Genomic DNA, 23,417 nt, shown 5'->3' with positions numbered 1-23,417 from the left:
AAATTTGGCTTCCGATGCCTTAAGTAGTCTATCTTCTGTTTTTTGTTTATTCATAGCCATGTATCGCTATGCAAACTTCCTATCATGATACCTATTTGGGCATTTCATATCCACATTATATGTGGTACACAATGTATCATTTGCAGCCCCTAGAATTATTGGTCTGCACACAGCAGGTGGAATCAACTCTTTGTACCTTCTTGCCCTGAGGATTCCTTGGCCGTCCCGCTCCCAGGCCGAGACATCCCTGACTTGGCACTGGCAGCGCTGCGGGGTCGGGAGCGGGCAGGGCTCTTGCCCTGACCACCAGCGGCAGGCTTGGGGTTGTCTGCTTCATCATCGCTGTCATCAGGCACCATGCTGATGTCCTGCTGTCCGCTTTGCAGGACGTCCTCCATCAGCAAGGAAACACCTAGGATCTCACCATGAGCAACATGCCTGTGAAAATGGTTAACATAATGACACCAATTACAAACAACTTCTGGGCCATTGTTCGGTCACTTGTGTGACATACAATTGGGCTCGTCTGATTTTTTTAAGCTTTGCCCATTGCTAAAGGGAATATACATCATTTGCTTTTGCTGTAATTTTCAGAAATGGATGGATTTGGGGGGTTGGTAATAGAAAGCAAATATTGTTATACTGACTTTTTTGACGGTTTGAGGAAAACAATTGTTTTCCTCAAAATGACAGCACAGAAGAAAGAATAATTTCACTGGCAGTTAATTTCCATTTTCTTTAAACCAAGTATGTTTTTCAATACTTTTCAGACAGCTGCAAATGATCTGTTCTACCATTACTGCATTGAGTTCGTAATTACCTGTCTACATCTCTGAGTGCGGACATACTGAGCTGCATGTTGAACTCAATCTGCTGCCACTGCCAGAAACGAAGCGGAAATGGTCCTCTCCTGTTAACATTATGTAATGATTGATGCAATAGGATCAGGCAAGCAAATCAAAATGTTTGTGATTTATAGTTGACATTATCCATTCATAGTTTATGCATCAACAGCAGTTGGTTTCACTGCAAATATTTAGGAGAATTGCACATCATTTTCTAGTAATTTTGTTCTAGAATACGAAAAATCACACAGGCAGAAAGAAAATCAAAATGTATCAGCAGTCCCCGAGTGTTGCCCAGGGTATCAAGGCACCAAACAAATAAAATCTCTCATCCAACAGTCCATTCAAAACAATACAATAAGCCAGTTCGGTATCTCGATCAAGTAGGCCAGGTCAAAGGTCATTCGGGATAAATCGCTGACACGATGTTACGCGATGGTACGCGAACGCCCATTCTGTGAGCGTCATGTGAATGGCTCCTTGCGCATTCATGCACCTTTGATGAGCATTCGACTATCCTGAATGACCCGTGACCAATATCACTGTGCGCATGCGCAGTTGAAATAACCAAGCATGTTTGTACATAGTAACTTCCTTTTAACAAGTAGATCTTCAAATGCATTTATAGGCACATACATTTTGGCAACCATAATCGTGTAGTAAAGGCTCTGTGCACGAACAGATGGTGCTTTTTTACAACTTTTCGAAGCTCTAGTGGGGACATACCACGTGCATGCACTCTTTCACATGTGTACGGCACAAAGTACGCATGACTAGTTTTATTGTGAAGGTGCACAAGTCAATAGCATTTTTGCATAACTCCCAATGGTCTCCCAAGACTCTACATTTGCACCCGTTGAGAGGATACTTGTCCATGGAGTCAATATAGAGTTCATCAGTTGTTCCACCTCAGTAATGACTCAGGTAGCCAATTAAGTCTATACTGGAATCCGCCGAACACAATTAGAAGCCAAAGCATACGCGCACATTTTAGTAACACTTTCGGTCGAAGGAGCCCGAGCGCATCTCGCCTGTCACCGAATTAGTCTAAAGACTAATCAGGTTTCAGCCACATTCCGAGGTGGCACCAGGTAGTTACACACGCACTCCTAGCTCCTTCGACCATTAGACTTTTACCAAACTGCGTGCGTGCCTCATCTTTAAAAACCATTTCAAAAATTGCTTCTAATTTTGTTCATCAAATTAGTCTATAACCCTCCTCATGAATCCTCCCTTTACCTTCCGAGGTGAGCCCTCCATGGGAAAAGCTCACTGGCCTTCCAGTCTCTAGGCTGTAGGGGTTCCGGCACCGGCAGGTAGGCACTGAACACACTGGGCATCTGGATGTTACTCAGTCCAGCCAGGGCAAAGAAGATGCTGTCAGAGCTGTTCTGGTACGCCGAGCGGTTGCCCATGGACAGGAAGGTCTCGCGGAGGGAGTGTCTCATGGTGGCATCGTACTCCAGGAAGAGGACGTCGCGTCGCAGTGACAGAAAATCAGCCACCTAGTGATGTTGTATGAAATAAGCATTGAGAATTTTGTTTTAACTTCATAGCATTTCATATGCATTAAAAAGGGCACATAACATTAGCTCTTCTTTCTGGTATAACACTTAGTCTGGCTTTCATTTGAATTTGGACATACGGGGGTAAACACAGAGACATGTTCTACTGATTTTGTTTTTTCGTCCCTACTTGGAAGGGAAAAGTAGGTTTCCTTCGTAAAACAGAGGCTGTGAGTAAGCAAAGGAACAAATACTGGCAGCAGAAATATTATGACCATTTTTAATGGGGAAAAAAGGTTGTAGGGAGAAGTGTTTCTGTTAACCCTTTCGCTACAGAACTTAATTTCCCGATTTTTTTCACGTTTGTACGTAATAAATTGCTGGAAATTACGCTGTGTGTCGATGTGGACGCCGCCATCTTTAAATGTCTCTCCGTAAACAACCTGCTCAACATAACCTGCAGCAGTTCCCGGCGAGACGGAAAGCCGTTGGCAGCGGCTAAAACTAGGGTCAGAGGTTATAGGATATAAATTATGTAAATAAGGCACGTCATGGGGATATACCCCTGTTCATTTACAGTGACATCGCCGAGCCGCTTCCAGCGGCTTGCTATATGACATGTACAGTTTTTTTTGTGCCGCTGCCAGCGGCTGGCCGTAGCGACAGAGATAACACAGAAAAGACAATGTGAATGTGTTTCAAAGTACTATTTTTTTACTTGCCGATAAATATTTTTAGAGTTGGGTCGTTAAAATAGGGTCGGTTATGGAACCACAAACAAAAGTAAAGGTTTTAGTTTTTGCCTAATGTCTTGATGTTGCACTGCCTAGTGGATTTCACCTTGGCTTTCCTATAATTTAACTTTTTTATATGACAGCACTTGTCCCCAAGACAAATACCGTACCTCCTGCGGATCAGTGGGATTATCCAGGTGGTTGATCTGTTTCTGGATTTCTCTGAGCTCTGCTGATATGCCTTCAGTGCCACCCCAGTCTGCTGTCACATACTCTTGCTTATCAGACCCAAGCCTATTCGAGCAAAAGAACTAATCATTGGTATTTTAAGTGACTGTTGAACAAAGAAATTAACTGGGGCAGGGTTTGAACCTCTTTACCAACTGAGCTCTCCAGCCAACACGTACCAGACAGCTTTTGGTAGAGCACAGGTACAGTATTGAAAAGGTTGCAGGTTCAAACCTCCCTCCAGTCATTTTCTTTTTTTCAACTTAATTTTTTGTAAGCACTGCTACAGTGGATTCGTGTTTACATAATTATATACACAATACTAGCTCCTTCAATAGACACATGTATGTAAATGGTATCCTAGCATGTATTGAAAATGGCACTGTGACTCACAAGGATACATTACATGCGCACAATGTTAATTGTGCTTGACTTATTTTTTTCACATGTATACTAAGCATCTTTGTTTGAGTGAAATGCTCATGTGCCTGATCATCATGCGGAAAGACATGGAACACATGTTTGTTAAGAACAATACTGCTTTACCTCTTTGTGCATAATTATGGACAAATGCTGAGCACAATTGGTTGTAAATTGTATAAATTTGATCTAAAATTTTACAGCTTTGAGGTAGATCAGTTGATCAATAAAATTAATTGGTCAAGTCAATCATCTTTATGTTTAACCACGGAGTTGCAGGATTCACCCTGTCAAAACTTTTTTCAATTATACGAAAGTTATTAAAAACAACAAAAGTTTTTTTTCTTAGCTTTCATTGATTATTCAGTGGTAAATGGAAAGTGCCTTGGTTGTTTACTCCTGAGTTGACTAAGACGTTAAGACACGTAGGTAAGTGGCACAACAGTCAAACAAAATGAACAAACACTGAAGTGTTGCAACAAACAAATAGAAATGGGTCACAATTGGCAAATTAGTAGCCACTTTCAAAAGCGCAGTGCACTCAGTAATGATAAAATGGCAATACCTTGCATTGGAGCTTCCCAGCTTGGAGTGGGCACACAGGTATTGCAGTATGTCATGCAGCGATGCGATGACCCGCAGGCACTGAGTGAGGGCCCTCGCGCATGTGTCCTCATCCAGGGTCTTGAACATGTGCAAGACCTCCGTGTGGTGTGGGAGGAACCACAAATTCAGAAGTGTGGAGCCATCAGCCGAAAGGAGACGCCTAGGTCGCTTTTTGAGATCCCTGTTGAAGGATTATTAGGGTTTGGGGTAAACTTTGTGTTTGCTAAGTAAATAGAAGATAACTTTTTGGGACTTGAGTTACAGAGCTCGTATCAGGAGCTTGCGACACCATTACAATGTCTTTATCAACAGGCGTTGTTGAGGCTCTCACGATCAAGCTTGGTCACACGACAGCAGGGGATCGTAAACATTGGGCAGCTCATACCCTCCATCTCTGTTCATATGATATGGGGCCTGTGCCTGCCGATTTCTACTGCCTCACGGATTTTGCGTTTCCAGAGGGTCATCCTCTCTAGCGATGAACTTAACATTGTCTACGGAGATGCTATGTCCAGGGGTGGATATATGTTCACCAACTGCTGTCAGGGGGCTGACCTACTGGTATGCTCTCTGTATCGGGTCTGCAGAGTGCGAGCTGTTTCACCGATATAAGTGTCTTCACAGCCATCACACGACATTCTTGTCTTTCAGGCTGATCAACAGGGAGCGACAGCTGTTAAACAGCTTGTGTGCTGCCGTGACACCATGTTCACAAAACACACACTCCAGCTGTTCAGACAGACCTCGGATGTATGGAAGAATGGCCATAGGTTGTTGCTTGACATTGGTGGTCATCTTAGAGTTTCTTTTTAGGGATCATGAATGCCCTCGGTTGGTACCCCTTGGCAGTGAGAGCATTTTTGACGGGGTGACTCAAGTCCCAAAAAGGTATGTTCTATTTCCTTGATAAAATAACGGGACTGGAAACTAAATTTCATGCTCGATTTGTTTTTTTGTTACTCCTTTTTTAAAAATGTTTATGAGCGCCAGATACACGTGGGCAATGCCTTTAAGTCCCTGCAAAGTCTCTCATTGCAACCAAGTAAGGGGGTACCGTTTGCCACATGATCTCAGAGACATGAAAAATACCACACTTTTCACACAGAAACTCCAAACACATCTCTTTAGGATGGCTTTTCCATCAACTGAATTTTTTTCTCTCTTTTCATCTAGACTGATGCCTTTCAATTGTTTCAAGAGAGATATTGCACCTAGTCAATAATCAGTTACCTTGGATTAGTGACTAGCCCCTTCTTGTCATCCATAGCAGTTTTCTTCTCGTTGGGCATGCCCACCACAAAGCTGCCATTGCGGACACTGGGGAAGTTGTCCAGCAGGAAGAGAATGCTGTTCAGGTAGGCAATGATCTGACCGCGCAGGGAGTACTGGGTCATGCGCCGCATGAACCGCCGACAGAAATCCGCTATCAGATTCCTGGAGAACACAAAAACAACAGTGACGAGTTTCACCACAAAACTACATTTCTTACAATTTTTTTAATTTTCGCTTTCCACATTTAAATTTTTGTTTTCCACAGAAAAAGTGTTAAGACAATTATTGGAAACACATGTTGGGAGAAAACAATTGAATTTTTTGAGCGACTACCCACGAACTGTTATAATCTTTGCATCTAATTCAAAATATCTGTGCACGAAAGGGTTAAACATTTGTGTGAAAATCTAAGCGGAATTGGGAGGGGGTGGGTGGGTTACAATTGACACATGAGCATGCCAAAACTTGAGCCAATATTCCTGTTGGGATGTCAATTTTTGCTGTGATGCTTCCCTTGCCTTATACACTTTTGTGAATTACATCTAGGCCAGTACTTGGATGGAGTTTTCAGTCCCTGCCTGATTCAGGGGCTTTCATAGGAATATTAATCTGGAATAGTTCTTCCTCCCACCTCTTAAACTGAACACTTTTTCATTTGTCGCCACTCCACAGATTACTAAGGCTTGCAAGCTTAAAGCGCTCAGGGCACTTATGAGGAATCCTTGGTTTTATTTCATAATAATTAATTTGTTTCAAAGGATTTTTTGAAAATGTCCAAGTGTGGAACCTTCATTTACTCATGTAGGATTTTGAAATGTACCAGATTTTCTCGGTGAATTAGAAAGAAGTTTTTACCGTTTGAGTTTCTCCACTTCTTCTGGGTTCTTCATGATGGTGCCCAAGCTGGCTTTCTTGGACAAGAACGCATTCAGCATCACGTCCCTGGATGGGGTCTATTTGCGACAGAGGGGGTGATCAAAAATCAGCCTAGTAATTGAGTCAGTCACTAGTCAATACAAGTCGTCCAGTCCCAAGTCGGGTCACATTCTATTCAACTGTAACACAGACATTCTTTGCAGCACCGTCGCCAGCTCCAAGCATTGGGAGGGGGCATAGCACCAACTAGGGGAGTCCACTACCAAAAAAACCACAAAAACATATGTGTATGGCTGTTGCCGTTGGATGGGCCAATTGCTGCCAAGGGGGCCTTCCCCCCCCCCCCCCCCCCCCCCCCATTTACTTGATTCCAAATTTGTCACCAATGGTCGACTCTTTTACGTTGTAGGGGAATAATTGTTGTAATCTATACTTGAAATTGGAGCTAAATCTTTGCCAAAAAAAGGCCTAAATTCTATAGCTATAGTTCTTTAACTCTTTCACCTATTAACACCTGTACTACAATGCATTACAATTGTGTTTTTTTCACTGAAGAATCAGTAACAGCATAGAGTGCTCGAACAGTTTCGGGCGCTACAGGCAGTAATAGGCAGGGCGGTTCCAGCAGCTACAGTAACTTAAGGGTTAAACACAGTTAATCCCAACTACAACACTAAGTGTTACAGGGTTTCCAACCAAAGAGAATAAAAATTGTGAAGCAAGAATAGTTTTCTCTGATCTGTATAAATGTTTCGAAAATTAAATTTTCAGTATTCTCAGATTTGTAGCAAAATCCTAAAAGTAAACTTAAATTCTGGCAAGTTCTCTTTAAAGTCAATGAAAATGACCTTCTTTGCCAATTGTGTTTCAGCCTCATCTTATAATAGCCCATAGGTGCAATCATCTCATGTCCCTATAACACATGTTCACGCTCCATTGAATGTCATTCAGTATGTCTCAATTTAGCTGTTTCTGCTCCTTACTGGACCTCTATCCGCAAAGCCACAAATGTCTTTTGGCGACTAATACCTTTTCTAGCTGCAGGGAGACAAACGCCTCTGGTGATCTCTTGTGACTCTCCATGGAGGATTTGAGCTTGGCTGCGAAGATGACCGATGTGGTGGTGGCCATGGGAGTGGCGTTCTGAGAGGTCAGAACGGAACTGGTACGATCACTACGCGCATTCTGGGGAGACTTCCTACCACTGTAGAGGAAAGTAAAATAATTATAACATGCCTCGAAGTGCGGCAGTACACGAACATAACATGGTTTGAGGGGCAGTAGTATTCAAAATATAACACGGTTTGAGAAGAAGAAGTGCAAACGTCTGGTCCTGAAGTAGTGTTGGCTGACTTGACTACCTATTGGGAATATTTGTACAGGCAGTTAAGCCCTTAAAAGTTATCACAAGCATGACAAGTTCTCACAAGTCCTCACAAGTCAAACATACCAGTCATGCAGTCCACAATCATGTAAAAAAAACAAGAACTTTGAGAAAAACAATCTTGGTTAATTACACCATTTTACTTGTGACCAAAATTTTTCAATGACTTGTGATGTACTTGTGACTGGACTTGTGTTAGATTTGTAGAGGTGGACTTCAATGGCGTGATGATGAAATTCAGCCAACACAAAGTGATTTTACACAATGTCCTGTAAATAAAGCATTTTGTATATCAAGTGATAAAGAAAGTCAAACTCCAACAGAGTGATTAAGTACTCACATTATGCACTGTGCAATTCATCTGCTGTGACTGTTTAATAGTATATTGACTTGCAAGATCTTTACTGCTGCAGTTTAAGCCTGCAACAGTAAAGCAGTTTTACTCCCACAAGGATGCTTTTTGAAGGTATATTCTACAAAAGCCAGGGCGAAGTAGTTGAAAATGAGTTACAGCAATTCCCTTTCCCACCTACCTTGCCTGGGGGCCGTTGTCTGGTACCTCTTCCTTGAAGTAAGAGCAGACGCTGCCTTGCTGAACGGCAGCCAAGACGGCATTCTTATGAACCACCTGGGCCATCAGGACAGCCTGGAGGTTCTCCAGAGCACTTCCCTTCATGAGCTGTTGAGAAGCAAAAGGCAAATGTGTGCAACTACACTGTAGATTGGTACTCAGTGCCATATTGCGTTGTTATACCTCTATCTTGAATACTATATTTCCATTGGCCTAGAATGATCATGTGTTAAGTTTATAAAAAGTCATAACACACTCCCTGTGGGATATCACGTACGTGATATCCCACAGGGAGTGTGCTATGACCTTGTACGTATGGTGTGAAATGCTTATATCGTTGGTACCAACGCTATTTTCATGACATTTTCACCTATGAATGGGAGCAGCCAACTAGCAGACGATCAGCTGTTTCGAGTACACGACATGAGTGTGAGTTGATGTTTGATTGTCATGATTGTTGTTTTTACTGCTGTTTGTTTTCGTTACTTTTACATCAAAATCAAAAGAATCCAAGACAGAGGTGTAACAAAACAATTGTTGGCTGCTGTGATATGGGATATGAGGTTTTGAACACCCTCGGGGTGCATAGCCCCCTCGGCTTCGCCTTGGGTGCTATGCGCCCCTCGGGTGTTCAAACCGTCATATCCCACACCAAAGCTGTCAACAATTGTTAAATAGAGGACGTAAGTCTTTTTTTTTCTATTTCGAATTGTCTGTTGTGAATGTGAAGAGTTTATTTTCAACATGTGATAAATGAATGTGAAAAACATAGCAAAACCTCTCTGCACGGTTATAACAACTTTTAGAATACAAAGAGTATAACAGCTGTTTCTCAACTACACTCTTCACTGTAGTCTAAAATGGTGTAAAACAGTCACTGAAACTGACGTTTGGCAACCAGGAGATGGTGGGATTCTACGAGGTAACAAAATGACATTTATTGCATTTTTGAACAATTTGAAGAGATTCTCTTGACTTCGTGCAACAGTCACTAATGTAATCTGATTATCTGGAAAAGAGTCAGCAATTTCCTAAGAACACCGACCTTCATCAAGGAATTGATTCAAATGAGCAAATGAGATACAACTTTCAGAGAAAGTTATCAATTGCCAATTGTTAACTGCTGTGATGTGGGTTATGGCATTTTTAACATCGGAGGGGCACATAGCTCCTAAAACAACGTTGTCCTATTTCGATGCACTCGCATTCAATTTGCGTTGGGCAACGCGCACGCGTTGCAAGCATAACCTGCGCCAATTATGATGAGTCAAGGATATGTGAAATTCAACTCAGCATGTGCTCGTAAGCAGTACACAAGATTGCATGAACTTTAAACTTAATATGTACAAACCGTGGCGTACATGTATGTTTTGTCATTTGACAATGAGGCTTAGCTACGGGGTCTTTGTACCTTGAGAAAGCCGTCTTTGCTACGGAAGCTGAACTGCCCAACATGTTTCTCATCCAGCTCATGAATAGCCAGGAATAAACTTGAAGGTACATATCTACAGCACAGAATAAAACAATTTAGACATTTTAATAAGACTTGAAAAACCACTCATAAGTTGTTATAAAATATACGGCATATATCAGAAACATGTCACTTTGATAATATCATTACGTACAAATCATGTGCAAGTCTGCATTCTGGCACCAAATTAAAACAAATGGGGAGGAGGGTATTGTGGGCTTGTTGACAAAATCATGGACACACATGGGGATTTAGCCCCCTTAACCCTACTGGTACCCCCAGGGTAATTTGGATAGAAACCCTGCTATATGCAGCAGCATGCAACACTTGTCAAAATGACACTTTCCTACTTTAGTGTAGCAATATCCATCAGGTCAAAAATCACAAGCCCAAACTGCCTCAGAGTCTGTGGTCACCAAATGCAGCAGGATACAACTGTGGCGTTGTTCAATGGGACTAGCTCTCATTGTCTCAGGATTTGCCATTTACATGCACTGGTGTTAATGTCTCAATCCAGCAAGGTCCCACAGACTTTCATTGAACCTGATGCACTGTGTTGCATTTGGGAGTGTTAGGGTTAATACTCCTAGTTGATAAGCCAATGCCTTCTATCTATCACTCTCCTTTTACCTGTCAACATTTGTGTCGTCTTCATGAAGTGCTGTAATGAAGAGCGGCGGGGGCTGATCAGCGTTCTCCTTGTGAGAGGCAAACTCAAACTGAACACATCTCAAGAACAGATGGCAGAAGTCAAAGCCCATATCGGCAGCCTGCTCCTTGTAAAGCTGTAACGTATTAGAAGAAAGGTATAGAATGGCCGGCCGGACTCTGTGAACAAGTAACCTCTAAGCCGTTACAAAAGCATTACCCCAAACGTCCAGATTCCACAATGCATCATACCATATTAACCAACAATGGCATATTTTCAATGTGGGAAAACAGGCCAAATTTTAGTACATGTTCATAAAATTGAAACATTCATGCACGGTTTTAATATCAGAACATTTCAGCAACACTTTATGAAGGCTGACTGCTTGCCCTGGGGAGTCAGGTTGGCGTAGCGGTACTTTCCTCGCCTTCCACCGTTGTGACCCGGGTTCGAATCCCGCCTGGGCCAATATGTGGATTGGGTTTTCAGTCCCTGCCTGATTTGGTGGGTTTTCCCCAGGATATGCTTCTGGGGTTTTCCTCCCACCCCTAAAACTGTAATTTCTTCTCATTGTCTTCTCTCTATGGATTTCTTCAGGCTTGCGAGCTACAGTGCCTTGGGCGCTTTTGAGGAATCCTTGGTATCATTACCAGAAATAAATAATAATAATGATACTAATAATATGCGCCATGGCACATACACATAGGACGATCACTGAATATTGATCACAACCTGGCTCGCAATGGAAAACATCAAACACAATGAACTGTAAAATCTGGATATGGTTGACAGAATATAGGTAGTTGCCCGCTGTTGAAAAATTTATCAATAAATCTTCTTGATCTGTGATCAATTACTTTCGTGCTTCTAACATTCACCTCAGAACTCTGCATGTAGGAAGTACACATTCAGTCACGCATGTGTATATTTCATATTGTCATATTTCATATTGTCATATTGTGCTTGGAAACTGTAATTTCACTGGTCTAGGATGGCCATGTTTATGGACATGATGGACAATAAAAATGCATGTCACACACAGATGGTGATATCGCACTGTGCTCATTGCGCACGTTGCACGCGCTTGTAAAACCTACCCGCACGCTAGCTGTGCGCATTGAGAACTGCAAAGTGAAACGCTCAGTCTCATGTCTGGCAGGACGTCAAAGGTTACATCGCAGTGATTTAATTTATTTCTCACACAAGTTACAACCATTTATCTTTTGAAATTATTGGCACTATATAACAAAACAATTGTGGACTGCTGTGATGTGGGATATGCCGTTTTTAAACCCTCCTGGGCGTAGTACCCTTGGGTGGTATGCGCCCCTCGGGTGTTAAAAACGTCATATCCCACATCAAAGCAGTCCACAATTGTTAAATATTGTGAGATTTAAAATTTACTGAAATGAACTAGCTTGCAGTGCGTTCTATATTTGAACGGCTTGGCAAATATGAAGCACGGAAGAAGTGTCAGTGATGAGATTGTCATTGAACAAAAAAGTCTCAAACTTGACGAAATGTCTGAAAAATGCATTCTATAATAATAATGTCTTTGTCTCAGATTCAAAAAGTCTGATTTCAGACAAAAATCTGAAAAATCTCATAAGTGAAGTGGTTATTTACCTTTGACAGCAATTCCGTTTCATTTGCAGTTTCAATTAGCCTGTGTCGCAAGGTGATTGTCTGCAAAAGAAAACAACAAACAGACCGGTTCCATAGATGAAAATGTAACAGAACAGGGCCGGAACATTTCAGGATGCATAGTGACATGCAGTTAAATATGTAAAAAAAAATACGGTCACACGTGAGACATTAAAACTATCTACTTCAACTATTGTCTGTTCCAAGCCTAATGGTTGATTACTTTGGCAACACTTTGGATCTGGCTGTGCTCCGTGGTCATACATGTGTTGAATGGTGGCTGCCTAGTGCGCCTTTACATGCTTTTGGCTTGACCACATTGTAGCTTTGTCCTTCACAGTTTAGCTTCTCACCTGCGAGTAAGGATGCTTAGCCCCCACCCCAAATAATAATAATAATAATTGAAGTGGCTTGCCCAAGGACGTAGCATATGGTAAATAGCTGGATTTGGAATATCTCACTATGCTCCCCCGAACAAAATCAGGACTCCCTACACTGATTTTTTTTAATCTGGTGTATAAAAACAACATCTACATCAGAGCATCTACTCTGATTTGGCTGGTAAGCCTTACCTCCAAAAGTCTGGACCATATCTTCAGCAAATCAGCTTTCCTCTCTTTTGGTGTCCGCCTGCCTGCCGCAGCATCAAGAGAGGCCATCATTGATTGGCTGATCTCACACATAAAGGAGGGGTCTTCGGCGTACACATCTGCAAACAACTGCATGGGGAGATGAGAGTTTCACAGCACTTAGAAAATGTTATTTGAACACGCAAGAGTGACACATCTAAAGAGTCGTAGAGATAGTCTGTCATGATGTGGTTCACGCATATCTAAATAATAACCATGAAATCAAGTTATTGAAGTTTTGTAAAATAATAAATATCTAATATAGCTTGCTTATCATTTGGTTTTTCAGCAACGTTTCAGTTTCTCTCAATATTTACTGTTCTAGTCTATCTGCAAGTTTTCATGCTAATTAAGGTTCAGTGTTGGTCCAACTGTCCGTGTGTACTTGTCCCTGTTTCTGTTTTTTTTTTTTTTTTTTTTTTTTAAGGCATTTCATCATTTGCGTTAATCCCAAACATACCACCCCCAAAAAATCACAAGCTTACTTGGATTAACAATCCCACTGCTACTAAACACCCTGTGAAATTATTCTGTCTTGCTTGCCGTCATTTAAAATCAAGAAGTGTAGTTGATAAAGATCAGTCCATTGACCTATCGCTGTAGAATTGCATTAGAATCGGGTCAACGCAGCTTGTGAAATATTGTCCAATTACATGATATACAAATGGACGCTGAACGCGCAAAATCTGAGGCCAACAGAAGTTAGCGTACAAAAACTCTATAGGGTTGACTAAGGTGCGTGGCTAAGTCACAAACGGTGATAGGTCAATTGACTGATCTTTGCATTAAAAAGTGTTTTGTGATTACAGATTGTGCATGTTTTTCAGTGTTAAAAGCGTCATATTCACGAGCTGAAATTTCAATAGGTTAGGTTTTGGACTATCTCCTTTTGGGTGGTATTATTGGAAACAAACAAAATTCATGACAATCACATAATCCTTTATGCTTTTAATTGCATCTTTCTTCCTTTTTTTCTCAGTTTACAGCTGTCACCTAGATATTCCTTGGACCTTGTAGCTGGCAACTTTAATTATAAAAAAGTTCTCCCTTCTTAAGCCCAACGACAGGAGATCGTCTTATAAGTAATATGTCTATCCCTTACATCTCGTTGTATCTGATTGGAGAAGGCACTTCCTATGGGCTGTAGATGCTCCCACTCTCTCTGCGCAATCTCCAGTATCTTCTTCTCAATCAAGATGCTCTCTGTGACAGAACGGGGCTGATGGGCGTGCACCAGTTCCTGCAATGGTAAAAGGGGATGGTTCTGTCATCTTGGACTTTTACTCTTGAAAATTCAAGCTACATTCGAAGTGTTTATTCAAAGAGCAAAACTTGCCGTCCATTAACATGGACAAGTGGATGTGAGTTTGCATTTGCAAAATAAAGATCATTTAATTTTTGCCATTGCCATTTGGTACTACAGTGGAACGCCGCTATACCGAACACCGCTATACCGAACATTTGGCTATACCAAACATTGTCCTGGGCTCCCAATTTTTGTATGCAAAATGTACCTAACATTGTTGTTGAGAAATGTCAACAGAAGAGCGACATGTGGCTATTATTTCCCAAAGGAATAGAAGGGGAAAGCCTCCCACTGCAGTAGGTAGTATAAGCTAAAAAACTGTGTAATTACATGGTTCAATAGTCGGCACGTGTTCAAAGTCGTCTTTCAGTAACTACCAGGGCGTGCATGCAGGGTGAAGTTCTGAAGGGCGCTATTTATTGAAAAGTGAGTACTGGAACACCTTCAGCTTAAAATCGCTACACCGAATGATCGCTATTATGAACAATTTCTGTGGATCTTGCTGTGTTCCTTATAGCGGCTTCCAAAAATATACATGAATAGCATGAATGAACTTGCATTTATGTACCTTTCCCTATATTGATAGGGCCAGAAGTGCATACAGGCTTAATAATGCGCCCTTGAAATCTCATTTTCAAAATAATGACATGATACTTTGTATTTCGGACAATTATGTTCATTACATTGTCCGCAAATCAGAGATTAAATTTTTCAGTTTAGTTTTTCATTTAAGTCAATTGGACATCTCGTGCTTGCTATGTATTGTGGCACAGCATTTTGGATAAACAAACCCACATGAACATGCTGGCTGCATGGACTAAGACTGCATGATGGCATGTATTGTTTCCTGGGAAAAATGCATCGTTTAGGTGCCACATGTTTGAGTGAAATGGTGATTTAGCTTATTAGCAACCCCGAAAATCCATAACAAAATTTACTGGCAACCGAAAGCTTACATTGTATGCTTGTGTAAGAGCCTGTGGTACTCGGCTTGCCAGCGCAAGGCTTGGATGGAATTCTAGGAGATACACGTACTGTAGTGCTGACCTGCAAGTCAAAACAAAAGCCAAGTTGTGCAAACAGACATAAATTCAGGGACAGTTTGGAATGTGCAAGTCTAATCAAGGATAGAGCTCAAGTATACTTTGGTTATCCTTCATCAAATGCATACTTATCATGCTTATTAACAATGGTCGGAATAAGCTGGTGGAATAAAAATTTAGAGGTTGGTTGCACTGCTTGTTATAAAATAACGACTATAATGCATTCACAATCTCATGAGATTGTAAAACTAATTTCATGCATGTCATGAAAATTTTACCAAAGGAAATTATGATATGGTTTAGTAGAGTACCCGGTATTCCAAATGATTTGATAGAGTATACAAATTGCACAAATATTGATTACTGTAACACAAGTATACAGAAATATAGCTTTCCTCATTGACCAACATTATTTCCCCTTTTTTTTGTCAATTCTACCACCAATAAAGAGTTAATATTTGCAAACTTGGAGTTCAGTGCAAATGTAAGATTACCGGCTAATGTTGATGGATACCGGCTGCTTTGGAATGATGCGGAACGGCATCCCGGTCTGATGCTGCTCACCGTCTCGGCAGACTTTCTGGATGTACTCCCGCTGGTCACTGATCTGTAGCACAAAATCACACAACAGAAAAAAAGCAATGGCAGCATGTACATGCAACTTGTAAGGGCCCAATGCATTTAGTACACGTCCCCTAAACAGTAGATGGGCATTTTCCTCCGTAATTTTAGACTTATTTTCTTTTTTTATTTGCCCACCTGCATTTACTTCTGTACACCCAACTACAGAGATGCACTTCATATGCCCATCCAATTTTGGAAAACATTAAAACGGTTTTAACTCTTTCAGTGCCAAACTCGTACATGTACGAGGTATATTTGTTAGTACAAAAGTGCCAACCTCGTACATGTACGAGGTAATGTTGTAAATGTTCGTACTTAAAATTGCCAAACCTCGTACATGTACGAGGTAGAGTAAATATGTTATCAAAAGGGGGCGCTCTCGCTCTTTCTAATGGTACCATTTTCATGCATGTACGACCTGTATTTATTTTTTCATTCGAGTTCTTGCGAGAGGGCGCAGCACTAAATCAAGTATTTTCTGCAAAAAGTGCGGAATTCCCCTGTGTTCAGGCCAGTGTTTCAGGGTGTATCACTATGTTTGTGACTACTTTTGACTTTCCAATATATCAAGGATATACCAGAGAGCAACAACAACAAATTTAGTGAGTAAAACTTATTTACTTTTTTTTTTACAGAATTTCGAACAATTAACAAAAACGCTCGAACTTTTCAAATTTCGCGGGCACTGAAAGAGTTAAAAGAGAGATATGAGTTAATATAAAAGTACAAATTTTAAAAAATTCCATAAAATGTTTTGGCCAATGTCATATAGTTAACATGGTTAAGGAGACTAATAGGCTCAGATGCTTTAAAACCAATGACACCTTAAACAAATCGTCTAACAGCACCATAAAGTTACGTATCAGTTACTTTAAAATTGCTTTAAGTATTAATATTCAATTTTTGTAAATACTAATTTAATGCCATAATTACAGAAACATATTGCCTTTACCTGTTGATCCAGCACTGACTTGATCAGAGCGCAGTGCAGCCTCAAACAGCGGCACTCGGCTCGATAGGTGCGCACAAAGTAGTCAGCCTTCAGGTCAAAGCGTGGTCGCTGGTAGGCAATGTTGGTGATGACCTGTGCAAGGGAGCGCTTCTCATGCATGTCAAAGACGTGCTGGTAGGCCTCTAAATAAACATCCAGTAACTGCAAGCAAGATACAATACAATACAATACAATACAATATTTTATTTCATCACAATTAAAAGACTTTAAAAGTGAAATTCTTCTTCCCAATGTGCACATAAAAACAACATACATATATTTAGACACTTAAGATTTACCAGTATATTTAGTATAAAACCACCAGCAAAAATCCCAACTTTAAAAAAAGAGAAGCTTGAAAACAAAAAGCTATATTGTTATAAAAAGTATTCAAATCTGCATGCTGACATGCTAGGTTATTCATTTAAAAAGGTCTAATCTGAATTGTAAAAACATTGCAAACAAACAGTATTTATCTGATAAAATTAGAATTATAAAGGTGAATGGCACTAGGTAAAAAAGAAAATCTGAACCGGTTTGTGTGTGTGGGGAGCAATCGTAATCTTCCTGATGGGAGTGACTGTATAGATGAATGCAGAGGATGAGTTGGGTCCTGAGTTATAGTCTGCAGTTTCGTGAGATAATTTGTTTCAACAATTTCGTTCACCTGTTTCACTTCCAGACCAATTATTTTTCTTGCAGTTTTTGTGATCCGCTCAATTTTTTTCCGGTTATTTACAGTTGAGTTATTGTACCATACAATGCAACTTAAAGAAATGATTGACTGGACAACACTCTGGTTAAATAAAAGCAAAATTGAATCACGAACATTAAAAGAGCTTAACTTCCTGAGAAAATAAAGCCTCTGGTTTGCCTTGGTATACATTCTCTGAGTGTTTTTGTTCCAGTTTAACCTGTTATCAATGACTGTTCCAAGATACTTGTACTCTGTGACATTTTCCACTTGTTCATTTCTAATGCTAACTTGACCGGCATTATGTTGTTTTTTACGAAAGTCAAAAATAACTTTTTTTGTTTTGGATACGTTTAGCATAAGGAAATTGTCGTTGCACCATTGAACAAATTGTTCTATTTCAGTTCTGTAATCAGACTCATCGTTTTGAAGGATCAGGCCAGATCAATTGAGAACTACTTTTAACTGTCACTTCAGTTGAGTCCCAGTCCAAGCTTTCAGTCATTTGGATTTACTGCGAGTTTGAGTCTCCAATCGTTTGATTCAAGTCTCTGTCTGAGCCATATTTGTATGAAATACACATGCACGGACATGGACACACATACATGTTAGCGATCTGTAAGTGATGCACTGTGCTGGAATTGGGGAAGGGTGCATTTAATAACAAACATTATTTGCAACACCACCTGGAGATTGGTGAAGTACTGTTCATGTGCTTAATGCAATTAATATTTCTTAGGCAAACATTTTGTGCAACTTTCTACTCCTCTTCAGTTCGTGCCTGAGGCCATGTGAACACGCAAAGTTTTGCGAGCGAGGCCGGAAATATCAGGGTGAGCTACCCGCAGATCATGGCCTGAAACCATCTGGCGTTGAGGTTCATGAAATATAATCTCTCACCTGGGTCACGTCAATGTCATAATAAATCTGGCATTAACTGGTTAAATGTAAAACTATTTTGCATCCCTTTTTGGTTAATTTTATTGAAAAATGCAAATCTTTAAACATTTTCCATGCTTTTCCAGACAACTGAGGGTGGTGTTGCTATGATGTCATTTCAGGAAGACACTGTTCAGTTTAGGGGTTTTCTTTTTAAATTTTGAACCCAAAATTTGCTCATTGAAAACATTTGTGAGAAAGGTTTGCTCATTGGTTAATACTACCATGTACTAACACAACAACAAATCATCAAAGAAAACAAATCTACGACGGCAAAGTGTCCAAATTTCTTGCAAATTTTTGTGCTGAAATAGCTGTAACATTGAGGTTTCTGCCTGAAATGACATCACAGTTTTGCTCATGAAAACAGAAATTTGCATAAGCATAAAAACAAAAAGGCATTAAAGTACCAATGAAAATGGCAAAATGAAAATACAGTTTAATGGGATGCAAAGGCACATTTTCAAGGTGTGCATTAAAAATTTCATTGCCATGCGTTGCTTTACTTTCAGAGAATAAACATCAGAAGTACGTTTATAAATGATAATTTCTCTTGGGAAATAATGCATCCGAGTCCTACACCAAGTCTTTTGCCGATGTGACCTAAGTCGATAACTAATATTGCATATATTGTCAATAAAGCATACAGCCCTATAAAATTCCTTGTTAATGCAGTGCCCAACCAGGGTTCTTTTGATATGACTATATAGCTAAACTAGACTCTGAGTACAAGGTTAAACCCTATCTGCCACTGACCTGTCTCTTGTTCTCCAGGAAGGCTGTCTCGTTAGACCACAGGTCCAGCAGGACGGCAAACCGATCCACCTGCTGATGGCCATAGCTGGGTAGGTCCACGTCACTGGCTGCCTGGGACTGATTAATACATGAGGGACACTACATAAATATTGACTGCTTCGAGTGGTATAGTTCAACTATAGACTCCAAAGAGGTCACGTGTGGTCTAGCGGTAGGGTACAGGATTCATGATAGTGAGGTTGTGGGTTTGAGCCCCGCCGTGGCCATGCGTGTTGTGCCCTTGTGTAAGGCGCTTTACTTCAATAACTCCTCTCAACCCAGGTGTTAAATGGGTACCGGCATTATTCAATACTGGGAAGGTAACAGACTCGCTGTGGAGGAGGTGGCGATCCCCCCACAGCAGCATTTCATGGACTCGAGTCTGGCCCAATCGCTTTGAAAGGGAGATGGGCACTCCGTTCCTGTAAACACAGGTTCGTCCCTCTTTACCTTTACCTAAGGAAACTGGTTAGCCTTCACCAAAGGAAATCAAGAATGCTTTACAGATCACCTCGGGGCTAGGTTCACTATACCACAATTTAAAGTTGTCAATTTTTTGTTAAACACCCTACCAAGATTCTGCAGTTTTTAATAGAGATATTGAAAACTAATACACATTTATGTATAATTTGTTTTTAATATTGAATTTCGTTGGAATTTCACTTGTACTTTTCCAAGTTTATCCTTGATAAAATGTTTGTACTCAACATCTGTTGTGTCAGAAAAGTACAACAGCATGTATATTTAATGTGCATAAAGACAAAAAAACACTAGTGGTTCCAGCCAATCAAGATACACATGATCTATGGATGAGGTATTAAAATTCATTGAATTTGTATACAATTATGCGAATGGTTTACTAGCAGACCGTATAGTTCTTTTGCTTTTTTTTACATTGTGATAATACAAACTTTGTGCAGCACAACATTATCATACCTGTTTTCTGCGGCCCTGTGAGCTAGATTTACCCAGCCCTATCTTGCCAATTCTGTTCTCCCGATCTTTCTCTATGAAGCAAGTGGCAATCAACAGCAGGTCTTTCTCCATTTGCCTTTAAAAAAAAATTAGAAATGCATCCTAAACCCATTTGACATCTTTCTCCATTTGCCTTAAAAAAAATTAAGTGAAAAAAATACATCGTGAAAATATGTGATGCGATCAGGCTACACGAGTCGTTTGTCGGGAATTTTTTTTCATTTGGAAATTCAGGCCAAAATAGGACCACTTCATCACTTCACTTCATCACATTTCTTGGTGTTCCAACTTCCATAAATTTGTATCTAAAGATGGTACCCGCATACAGTTTTCACAGCAGTAATGTTAAGATTGTGCTCTGTATAAAAAAAAATATTGACCAGGGTCGACAAACGACTCAGATAGCTCGATCGCATCACACATGAGTGAGACTGCTGTATATTTTATAAGGATAGAGGGAAGAAACCCGTGCTTTATGCTTGGTATGCTTTCAATGCTGGCAATAAAAAAGAGTTGGACAGTCTATGCACTGTTTGTTAGGCACCCATGTGTAGATGCTATGTGCACATTCAGATGAAACTTAATCATGTGTACTTCATGCCATACGTGTGTTAACCAATATAGACCAGTTCGGTGACAGCCACTTTCTGAGGTGGAACCAGGCTCACGCGAGTCACGCTAAGGTAGTCAGAAGGCACTTTGGGCTCCTTCAGTGGCGTAGCCACCGGGGGGGGCGTGGGGGGGCGACCGCCCCCCATGAAACCTTGTCGCCCCCCCAGTCGCCCCCCCACTGAGATTTTGAGTTTCTAAAAAAATTATCATTGATCTACATGACGCCATGGGCCCTATTATGTACTTCAATGTATCTTTTGCTTAGAAAATGTTGGTTAAAGTGGTCAGAAATTGCCTCAGATAGCACCACAGAGCATTTAGAATCCAAAATTTTTCGGGGCCCTTGAGCGGGCCCTGAACCCCACGCCTATAGCTCAGAATTCTGGTAGCTGATTCAATGACTCCAACCTCGAAAACAATGTTCTTAAAAATTTTCTTATGCCTTTAGCTGAGAAAACCTCGAAAATTATGTTTAAATTATTATCTTTTGTGCTAAGATAATTATTGGTTAAAGTGGTAAGAAATTGCCTCAGATCACACCACACAGCATCGAAAATCCAATTTTTTTCGGGGCCCTTAAGCGGGCCCCGAACCCCAAGCCAATAGCTCAGAATACCGATAGCTGATTCAATGTCTCAAACCTCGATGTTCAAATAATTATCTTTTGCCAAGAAAATATTAGTTAAAGCATGGAGGAACGTCGTAAGAAATTGCTTCAAATCACACCACAGAACATCTAGAATCCAACGCCGGAAGGGCTTCGCGCTTCGCGCTTGCATCAGTTATGATCAAGGTATGTCTCCCCCCACCACCTTTGAGAAGCGATTGACGCCCCTGCTTGACGCCCCCCCATGAAATGTTCCAGCCCCCCCCCCCCCCCCCCCCCCAGCGCCCCCCAACTTCAAAATTCCTGGCTACGCCACTGGGCTCCTTCAACCAACAGGGTTACCAAAGTGTACACGCGTCTTCTCTTTAAGACTGCGTGCAGGGGGTGCATAAACGTGGCTCCACCTCACAAACGGCTTCTAATTTTATGCCATACAAGTACATGTGTGAACCAAGTTAACCAATATAGACTGATTCGGTGACAGCCGCTTTCTGAGGTGGAACCAGGCTCGCGAGTTTCACACTCAGACAGTACGCATGCACTCTATTTCCGACAAAATAGGGTTAAAAAAATGTGCACTAACTTAGTCTTTAAGACTGTCGCACACGTGGTTCTGCTTCACAAAATGGCTTCTAATTTCATTCCCCAAGTAAGTCTGTTATGACATTCACACACTTTCAGTCCGGAGTTCCTCATCTACTCACTTGAAATCTTCCATTGCTGCTTTGTAGATGATGTAGTACCCTCGCTGATCCTGCACATGCACCCGGCCTTCATCAAAGGAGTAGAAATCATCGTGGTTCTCTACTTCTGAGAACTCCATGAATTCAGACTCACTCAACCTGAATAATATCAATATATGTACATAGTAAACAAAATATAGATAAACAATGATGTGTACCATACACATCGGGAAGGATATTTTATGAAAGCGAAGGAACTCATTAAAAGGTCTTATTTCATGTAGAGATGTTTGATGAACCAGGCCAAAACATGGATGCACATCTCAAATTTGCTTCAGTTATATATAGTCTGCGGACACCAAACTTAGTTGGGGCGCTGTAGTAACACTATCCATTCTGGAATTTCTCACAGAAAGAGGAAGTAAATGCAGAACATTTTTGAAAGGGCTTTTATGGCACAATGCAACTCTCTTAAGTAAAAGAACTAGAGTTGCCAATAACATGCTTAAAATCTTTAATTTGATCTAAACATACATTTATATGAAATGCAAATAAATTTAAACATTCAAAAACAGACTAAGGAAAAGAATTTGAAATGCATTCTCAACCCATTAGACATCAGGTCACACATCCAAGACCAAAGACCAAGACCCCGCCAAGACCATGAAACTTATCAAATATCTACAAAATCGTACCAAATACGTTGGAAATGTGCCGCCAAATAAATTCACATTTTTTATTCTGAGCTCCGGTCTGCAGACCATGATCAGAATGTACTGCGATGTTGTCCCGAATACTACGACTCCCAATCGACCTCGAACCGAATATTATGACTTGGTACGACTTTGCTACGACTCTGATCCGTTCATTTAAATTTTTTCATGACCGAGTCCCGATCTTGTTACAACATAACCGACAGAGTACTGACAGAGTACTGACACAATTGAATGAGGGCCGACACAATGTAAAACATTTTTTAATGGGTAAAGACATCTGAACCAAGCATCTTTCTATTTTTCTTTTTTAATGGTGATTCGATTTCCAACTATTTGATCAATTTATGTTTAAGGTCAGACTCACTTGAACTCAGCCGGAGTGTAGTGCAGGTAACCATGACTACCCAGCCCGCCACCCCCTCCCAGGCCACCATCGTTCACGCCTTGCTTGTGGTTCTGCTTACTAAAAAACAGTCAAAACAAAACACAAAGTTCAACAACTACTTGCAAAAGTTGTTGGCAGCCGCAGAAATCAAAGACTCTGATCAATTTCAAAATTTGGATTGATATGGTTATAATGGTATTGAGGGTATAGCCC

General features: G+C 40.7%; 1 protein-coding gene across 3 annotated transcripts in view; it reads right to left on the bottom strand.

The window, feature by feature from the left end:
- The window catches only part of LOC119726519, a 62,242-nt gene that overhangs the window by 22,377 nt on the left and 16,448 nt on the right, over positions 1–23,417 (bottom strand). For all 3 annotated transcript variants that reach the window (XM_038198244.1, XM_038198245.1, XM_038198246.1), the window contains exons 15-35: positions 23,184–23,282; positions 22,125–22,262; positions 20,163–20,277; positions 19,188–19,304; positions 16,760–16,960; positions 15,678–15,790; positions 15,097–15,187; positions 13,937–14,074; positions 12,778–12,924; positions 12,188–12,247; positions 10,543–10,697; positions 9,853–9,946; positions 8,404–8,549; positions 7,516–7,690; positions 6,466–6,563; positions 5,569–5,772; positions 4,298–4,519; positions 3,255–3,378; positions 2,085–2,350; positions 821–910; positions 197–438 (exon numbers count right to left, since the gene is read on the bottom strand). In XM_038198244.1, coding sequence (XP_038054172.1) covers positions 197–438; positions 821–910; positions 2,085–2,350; positions 3,255–3,378; positions 4,298–4,519; positions 5,569–5,772; positions 6,466–6,563; positions 7,516–7,690; positions 8,404–8,549; positions 9,853–9,946; positions 10,543–10,697; positions 12,188–12,247; positions 12,778–12,924; positions 13,937–14,074; positions 15,097–15,187; positions 15,678–15,790; positions 16,760–16,960; positions 19,188–19,304; positions 20,163–20,277; positions 22,125–22,262; positions 23,184–23,282 — 3,035 coding nt within the window. The remainder of the gene's footprint in view (positions 1–196; positions 439–820; positions 911–2,084; positions 2,351–3,254; positions 3,379–4,297; positions 4,520–5,568; positions 5,773–6,465; positions 6,564–7,515; positions 7,691–8,403; positions 8,550–9,852; positions 9,947–10,542; positions 10,698–12,187; positions 12,248–12,777; positions 12,925–13,936; positions 14,075–15,096; positions 15,188–15,677; positions 15,791–16,759; positions 16,961–19,187; positions 19,305–20,162; positions 20,278–22,124; positions 22,263–23,183; positions 23,283–23,417) is intronic.

Source organism: Patiria miniata, unplaced genomic scaffold (assembly GCF_015706575.1).
Source record: "Patiria miniata isolate m_02_andy unplaced genomic scaffold, ASM1570657v1 HiC_scaffold_2, whole genome shotgun sequence".
NCBI lineage: Eukaryota > Metazoa > Echinodermata > Asteroidea > Valvatida > Asterinidae > Patiria > Patiria miniata.
This window is presented reverse-complemented; position numbering and strand designations above follow the sequence as displayed.